Here is an 8,692-nt window from a genome sequence, read left to right on the forward strand (position 1 = left end):
AATCCCTTGAACCTGGGAGGCTGAGATTGCAGTCAGTCAAGATCACACTATTGCACTCCAGCCCCGGTGACAGTGTGAGACTCCTTCTCAAAAAAAAAAAAAAAAAAAAAAGAAAAGAAAAGAAAAGAAAAAAGAACAAGAAAAAAGAAAGTGCACATTCCCAATCCCAGTTAAAATGCAAATGTGAACTATGCAACTGACAACTTCTCTGCTTCTGGCTACCTGGCCCATGGAATTGATCAGAAGCAAATAGTAGCCTACGGACATTAGAATGAAGTCACATTGCCAAAGAAACCACGAGACTGGTTCCAAACAGCCCTTGATTACACAATACCGAAGGCAACCTCAGGCTAACTCACACAGACAGCAAGTCAGTAGCCTCCAGAAAGCAGATCCTCCACATTGCACATCTCAGATTGTCCATGGAGGGCATTCCCCCAGGGAGGAGAACTAGGGACTGTCAGACTGGCTGAACTGCTTAAAAATGCAATTCCCATTCTCCCGTTCCCTAACAGGGGTCTTTGTTCAATCTATTCTGTTTGTTCATAACACTCGTATTTAGGGAATGTCGGGCATGATTAAACTTTGTTTAGCTTTGGGGTTCTGGACCTTGAGAAACAATTCAGTGCAGGCAAGTGTTGTGCGCACCTATATTCTCCTGAAAGCCAATAAAGAAGGAATGATGACACCTTCACTATGTCTATGGGGACAAAAGCTGCTCCTCTGTGTGTGTGTGTGTGTGTGTGTGTGTGTGTGTGTGTGTGTGTGTCTGTGAGAGAGAGAGAGAGAGAGAGAGAAAGAGAGAGGGAGAGAGAAACAGCCTTGTCAAAAGGACGTGTTTGTTGCTGTACCCTCATTATATGAAAGCCTTCATGGCATCAAAACGCTGTAAGCCAGGCTGAGCTCTATCCTCTCTGCATCAACTCAGAATCCTGACCAGAAAGTGGTGGTGATGGATGGAATATCACCCATCAAAGAATAAGGCAAGATGAGACCAGAGAGGTAAGCTAGGCAAGTTAATCAGAAAATAACTCAAAGTTTTGAAAGTGCACAATATAAAAAGGAAAAACCCTCATTCCTAAAAAAAAAAAAAAAAAAAAAAAGAAAAGCCTCATTTCCTCAAAGAAATGATAGTTAGCTATTTGATGTGTATCTTTCCAAATATTTGCCTATGTAAATATATATGCGTATATGGCTTTCAAAGTAAAAACAAAATAATATCCTTTACAGATAGTTCTGTAGCATACATAGAGAATATATATGCATATACTGCATGTAAATAGATATACCTTTTACATGTAATATTATGGACACTTTCCACAGATATAGATGTGTGCTGCTTTTTTTTCACTGACTATAGAATATTCCACTGGACATCTTAATCCTCTACTGATTAATCCCCTACTGATGACTGCATTTCTTTGCTCTTTACCAACCATGCTGCAAAGAATATCCTCATGTCTACATAGTCTTATCTTTTGGCAGTGTTTCTATAAAGCAGATTCCTAGAAATGGGATCAGGTCAAACGGGATGTAGGTCACATAGTATGTGCATTTTAATATTTGCCAAGTAGTGGTGTTTAATTACGCTTTGAAGAGTTTGAACTGTACAATTCTAAACATGTTTGGACACAAAAATTAGATTATTTTAAACAAAATGAAATAAGCATAGCTCATAAAAATTAACACACGTTTGGTTTTCACACAAATATTTTGAATTTCTCTTTCTTCTGCAAAAAGGACCCTAGCTTAGTGTGCACTTCTTGTACATATAATGCAGGCAATCCATCTATTAAGTAACTTACCTTTCACAGTAAACCTACAGACAGCATCCTGCTCCACACAGAAGCTGGTTGTCTTTTTCTTCTCTAACATTAGCTATTTATTTTGTAGAGTGTAGATTCTAGAGAAATAATATATAATATACCTGTTGCCATATGCAGATACTTACCACATTAGAAAACAGTGGTGAATTCTATTGACAGTGGCTCTCAGTCATTAACAGGCTATGGAACATCTCATAAGCTTGATAAAAATATCAATTCCCAGGTCTACACCTGAACATGTTGATGTAAGTGGCTTAAGCAATCACTGCTCACACACTCTATGTCAACTCAGAATCCTGACAGGAAGTGCTTGCAATGGATGAAATACAATCTGTTAAAGAATAGGGTAAGATTTGAGTATAGGGGGATCATGTTTGGGGAAATAAATTTGCCAGTGGTTAATAGCATAGTCTGTAGTTCAATAAAAGTCCAGTTTTGGAAAGGAGTTGACCTTTTACATGCTGTGTAATCTCAGCCAAGTTACCTAACCTTTCTGAGCCCTGGGTTACTTTTCTGTCAAATGGAGGTATTAATAGTACCTAAGCTGTACTATTGCATTGGTAAGATTAAATGAACAATGCATAAAAAGCACTCAGTAGGAGTAAGCCTCCATAGTGTAAGTAATTGCTATTAAAGCTTGATTCATCATGAATATGCGCTATGGAATACTCAACTTAACGGTGTCCATTCAAGGAGTGAACTCTCCTAGAGCATGCATATTACGATTTGAGTTATAACATATTCGCAGTTTCAATGTTCCAGAACTGTGCCTCCATTGTACAGTGGATAACTCTGTGGTAGCCCTCCCCATCTCTCCCAGTTTCCCTCCATTTCACCTCTTCCTAATCTTTGCCTATGATTCCTCTTAACCAGTGATTTTAATATGTCAGAAAAACAAAACCAAACTCAATACTGGTTTACCTTTTAAAAGAGCATCTTTATTATTTCCCCAGGCCGATCACAGCCCTGACCAAAAGCATCCGATACACATTGGTCAGTCTGGTGGCTTTGGTACAATGACTGCCTACAGCAGGCCAATGACAGCCACTCACTTGTCACCAAACACAGTGTGAGGGAAGGGGGAGGGCACAGGGGAACTCTCAGAGCAAACAATCACAAACACACTGTGAAATCGAAAATAAATTACACAAACTCAATAGTATAAATAAATAAAAATTTAAGTTAAAAAGAGTCCCACAGTGGCTGTTGGGCAACAACCAGTCCATAGAAGAGGTAGCTGTGGAGGTCACAGGGATGTTCCCAAGGCTCAGGCTCCTGCTCCCCACTGGGTCCACCGAGGTCACTGGGCCTCGAAGCTTCCGGACCCCTCAGGCACTCAGCTCCAGGTCGCTGACGTATTTCTGGACCCAGTCCTCACTGGGGTCAGCACAGACCTGCCGGCCTCTCTTGGTTAGGAAGCTGTGGAGAAGGGAGGAAGGTTAAGCACTGGGGAATCCAGCAGGGGAATCCCGGGCCCACCGTGGCCGCTCTCTGTCCTGTGCAGCTCAGGGCCTGCTCCTCTCTCAGCGACCCCCTGCCTATCTCTGTCTAGAGAGCTTCTGTCAGGGACTCCGGGCGGGGGGGTCTCAGAGGGTCCTGTTACCTCATTCCTGTCCTTTTCCTCTGGGCTGGGACAGCCCTTCCTGACTCTGTAACACCTGCCCCACTCCAGCCCCAAGTCAGGTCACACCTCGGAGCCCTGGGTCCTGTATCCCTGATAGGCTCTGGAAGGCTGGGCCTTTCCAGGATGGCCTTCTGGCCTGTCTCTGCCCCCACCCGACCCTCCCTACCTCCCTAGAGGCGAGCAGGAAGACTGGCACTTACATGACACCGGGCTTGGAGCACTGGCTGCTGGTCTCAAAGTAGTCAGCTACGAAATTCTGTGGAATGTGCCGGGAGATGTAGCTGAAGCAGCAGGAGGTCGGCGTGTCAGCACCAACTGCAGAGAAAGGAAGAGAATGAGCTTGAGGCACATCTCAGAAGAAAAGGCCAGGCAGCTTCTGATCCCCGAGCGGCTGAGGAAGGCAGGCTTGCCCAGACCAAGTGACTGGAAGGCATTTGGGCGTTTTTGCGGAGAAATGTTTCTGTCTTTGTTTCTGTCTATTTCCTTCTTTCCCCTTGACTCTTCACAGTGGATTCTCTGTTTCTCTGTGTGATCCAGATACCTGAACGGACTGTTCTCTTATCTCAGCTCTCTTCAGGGAATTTTGTCTGGTTCAAGAAGTCAGACCCCAGCCCAAGAGAAGCCTTGGACATCTCTCATAAGACATCCAAGGGACAGAGCTCCTGGGAGACCTAAGGTGACCTGGAGAGTGAACAACAGGCCCCACGGGGAAGTAACCAGCCCTGGATTCTGCCTCATGTAAACTGACTTGTTTCCAACCCTGTTTTTCTACCTGTACAAGGGACCCCTGCCCCTGCCTAGATTCTCATACCTGGAGACTAGGAGGGCTAAGACCCCTTCTAGAGATAAAAATAAAAGTTGTGAAGAAAAAGACCAAGGTGTTTGGCAGCCTTTAAGAAGTTCCCTTTTTTCTCTTGGGGGCTCTCAGGCCACAAGAAAAGACTGATGTGGTCTAACCATGGCCAGAGACTGGTGAAACCCACAACGAAACTTGGACTCACGTGGTGCAGAGAAGACCTGCTTGCAGAGAGCCACGGTGCAGAGGAGGACGGCAAGGGCAGCAGTGGAGACCTGCATGATTCTGAGCAGGTGATGGAATGTGGGCTCGAGTGTCGGCACAGCCAAGAAAGGACTGACCCCTCTCTGCTGCCTGTGTCCTCCTGAAGTCTGAAGCCATCTCTCCTTCTCTATATAGGCAGCCCTGGCGGATGGGGAAATGGAATCTGGGGGTGAGGAAGGAAATTTTTAAGCATAGTGATGCTGTCATGCTGTGTGTTACACAACCCAGGGTCCCTGGTGACCACAGGGGCTCAGGATATCCAAGAATAGCATCTCTGAGTGATTCTCTAACTCTCAACTCTCAACTCATGGCTGGTTCTAGCTTCATGGGGAAATGGTTTCTCCTGTGAGTGTGAAAAGGGGTGTGTGTCAACCCAAGGCTATTCTTAGCTGATCCCTTCTCATAAGAACTGGTCTATGAGGCCAGGCATGGTGACTTACGCCTGTAATCCCAGCACTTTGGGAGGCTGAGGCGGCGGATCACCTGAGGTCAGGAGTTTGAGACCCACCTGACCATGTGGAGAAATCATTTCTCTCCTAAAATTACAAAAGTAGTGGGGCGTGGTGGCACATGCCTGTAATCCCAGTTACTCAGGAGGCTGAGGCAGGAGAATTGCTTGAACCTGGGAGGCAGAGGTTGTGGCGAGCTGAGATCCATACCACTGGACTCCAGATTGGGCAACAAAAGTGAAACTCTGCCTCAAAAAAAAGAACTGGTCTATGCATGAACTCTCCAGCCCCATTCCTTCCCACAGAGCTGCATTTCTGCTTCCTCAGCTGCTATAACCACAGGGGTAGGGGTTGATGGGCTGATGCTGTGGAGGGCTGCACCACCCCGCCTCCTCCCAGAGGCAAGGAACTGAATGAAAGCTGAGGAATAGAAAGCATGAGGTCACGTTTCAGTCATTTGTCTATTTATTAGTCACGGAGTGACTAGGGCGCTGTGTAAAACGCTAGTTGTGGATCATAAAAATACTTCAGAGGTGGGTGTCAGTATGTCAGGTGCCTAGAAATATTTGTAGCCATTAACCTAGAAAAAAACATTTATAGGAGGCTGGGCGTGGTGGCTCATGCCTGTAATCTCAGCACTTTGGGAGGCTGAGGTGGGTGGATCATGAGGTCAGGAGATCAAGACCATCTTGGCTAACATGGTGAAACCCCAACTCTACTAAAAATACAAAAAAAAATTAGCCGGGCGTGGTGGCGGGCGCCTGTAGTCCCAGCTACTTGGGAGGCTGAGGCAGGAGAATGGCGTGAACCCGGGAGGCGGAGCTTGCAGTGAGCCGAGATTGCGCCACTGCACTCCAGCCTGAGCGAAAAGTGCGAGACTCCGTCTCAAAAAAAAACAAAAAACAAAAAACAAAAAACACACTTCTAGGAAAGAGTTCTGTGGAAACAACCCAAATATGGAGACATCTTCAAACATAAAGACACCTGACCCAGCATCATTTATAACTCTAAAATCAACAAAGCTCATTTCTCTCCTTCAGGGGATGATAAATTATCCACCAGGTCATTTACTATTAAGTCCCTAAAATGAATGAAGTGGCATAAATATGCTTATAACGTCAGTGGGTAGGAAAAGCAAGATACAACATTATACAAATTCTATAAAATTTGAAGAACTGTATAAATATATATATATATGAAAAATTAAAAAGTTTGGAAATACATGCCTTAAAGAATGAATAGTGCTTAGGTCCACGGGTGATTTATTTTCTTATTTTTTTCTTTTTCTGAATTTTTCTCACTTTATTTAGTGAGACTTTATTACCTTCTTGGCCAGCCCACAAATTTATGAACTAATTTTGTTTTAAAACATTTCCAGCATTACTGGCTGAAAGTGGATTGTGGTCAGTTGTTTAATCTGAAAGAAATTATTGATAAATATGCTAAAGTTTCAGTTCAACGGCCTTTGCCAAAATGAAGTGTTGATTTGCCATTTCTTTGAATCATTTTAAGGATCCTATACTGTACTTACATAAACCATGCCAAACTGAAGCAGGTTTTTCCTTATTCTTTTCAATACATAATTTCAGTGGTGTGGAAGGGTCTCTACCTTCTCAGCCATATTATATGCTTTTTAAAATTTTCCATATTTTATTATTTTATTCTTTCACAATCAATCAGCATACCTCATTTTATAATGAGAAATAGATTTAGTTGGTTTTAATGATCTTTGTTTCTGAGATGCCCCTGGTCTCGTGGGGGCAGGTAGAGTATGTGAACAGGTAATTGTAGCACTTAGCAGAAAGTGCTAAGACTCCTAGTAGAAAAAGAAATGAAAGCTCAGAACCCCACGAGGGGAAGAAGTGACCTTCCACCAGAGGGTTGGGGAAGGCTTCATGGAAGGGATGGAACTTTAGTTGTGTCTGGATAACTGCCCGGGATTTAGGCGTCTATAGATGGGTGGGCAGTGGAGGCCCAGCTGAGGCAGAGTCCTGGGTGTGACTTTGTGGGCTCAGAGGAAGGAGGGGGTGCTTCAGTGGAGCTGCAGAGCGGTGGGGGCGAATACGGATAATAAAGCTAAGTTGGGACCAAACCAGGACAGGCCTTGAATTCCCCACAAAGGGGTTAGAGTTGATATGTTTGATGCTGGAGAACAATGAACCCAAGGGGACCACGCCTTTGGAATTCTGTCCTTCCTAAGTGTCTGTATAGTTAGGTCTTTCAATGCACATGAGCTCTGTTTCCATCCCACCCCAATGATGGCTAGTGCCAGTCCTGAGGGAGGAGAAGCAGAGGCAAGATCAGGGGCCGTGGTAGGTTTCACCGGAGCTTTGGCATCCATGTATCTTCCCCTATTGCTACCAATTCCAAATAAAGGTATCTCTGTCACTTGTTTCATTAGAAACCTACATCACAGCAATGCCTGCTTCTCACCCCACCCTCTGCCTCCCAGCTCTCGGTTGATACCCCGAATTGCATTCCCTCACTCACTTCTTAGGGGAACCCCCTCCATACTCGTGATTCTGTTTCTGAGAGCTGGCTTCTGTGAGTTGCGGAGGGTGAGAAAAGGAAATGGAAACTGCTGAATCAGTCAGTGTTCTGGCTAGGGGCATCCTCTGCCTCTGTGATTACTGCACAGTGTGTTATAATTAGTTATCTATGTAATTTGCTCTTCAAAAATCTAGACTATGTCCAGTTGATTTTATTTTAGTTTATTTTTCTCAAGAAATTTACAGTTTAATAAAGGCAATGTGGGAGTTTGGAAACAAGCTTTTATTTCATGCTAACAATGGATTAGCAGCTACACAAATTTTAGTTCACAATAAGTAATATTTATTGAGTGACCACCATGTGCCAATTTCCATAATTTACATGTTTGAACTGTTACTCTTCAAAACAGCCCTATGATTTAGTTACCATTATACTTTCTCAGTTGAACAGGTGAAGAAACCAAAGCAAATAGAGGTTAAGCAATTTTCCTAAGGCCATAAAGCTGATGACTAGCAGAGCAGGGATTCAAATCCAGGTAGTCTGACTCTAGGTACCACACACCATACGTTCTGTACCACAACTTATTATATTTGATCCTCACAACAATCCTATAATGGCAGATTTTTTTAGAGTGTCTTCTCAGATCGTAAACTGATGTCAGACCATGTCTTGTTGGTTGATTTAAACCAAATCCTAGCACATGATGATTATAACATGATGAGCCTCCAGACCTAGTCTCTATCTCTTATTGTGTTCTTTTTAATAAAGTGATTTATTGAATATATAATTCTATCTCAGTGTTTATATATTTGTAAGACTTTCTCTATCAATCCCCAAACCAGTACATATACCCCTTTGCCATGTGTTTTTGCTTGGAGGGAAATATGGTCGCACGCATAGCATGTGCCTAATTTATATACCTTGAACGAATAATGTAAGGGAGATGCAGGATGGGGTTGAGTTGGGAGTGTCTTAGACATTTCCTGGGTGGTAAATTGATGTTCCCAGTTGAAATAATGAACCTGGGGTCATGCAGATGGAATTGGTCAGTTTTATATTCCACTGTCTGTGTTAGTTACCAGCGTATCTCCAGCGACAACCACAATGCCTGACATATAGTGAAGCATAATACCTATTTGATGAATAAATAAATCACTGATTTGACTAACAATATGTGTTATGCCTGAACTCTCACTATGAAGTTCAAATACTAATGGGAAGGGTAGGAAAAGAAAGGCCATGG

General features: G+C 43.6%; 1 protein-coding gene across 1 annotated transcript; it reads right to left on the reverse strand.

The window, feature by feature from the left end:
• Positions 1 to 2,742: 2,742 nt before the first annotated feature.
• LOC114673087 (C-C motif chemokine 3-like 1) lies at positions 2,743 to 4,764 on the reverse strand. The gene is made up of 3 exons (XM_028836181.2): positions 4,452 to 4,764; positions 3,651 to 3,765; positions 2,743 to 3,245 (listed from the first exon to the last, which is right to left on the reverse strand). Exons 1-3 carry the CDS (start codon positions 4,525 to 4,527, stop codon positions 3,155 to 3,157), a joined length of 282 nt encoding a protein of 93 aa, XP_028692014.2. The 5' UTR covers positions 4,528 to 4,764; the 3' UTR covers positions 2,743 to 3,154.
• Between the last annotated feature and the right edge of the window lie 3,928 nt (positions 4,765 to 8,692).

Source organism: Macaca mulatta, chromosome 16, assembly GCF_049350105.2.
Source record: "Macaca mulatta isolate MMU2019108-1 chromosome 16, T2T-MMU8v2.0, whole genome shotgun sequence".
NCBI classification, from domain to species: domain Eukaryota; kingdom Metazoa; phylum Chordata; class Mammalia; order Primates; family Cercopithecidae; genus Macaca; species Macaca mulatta.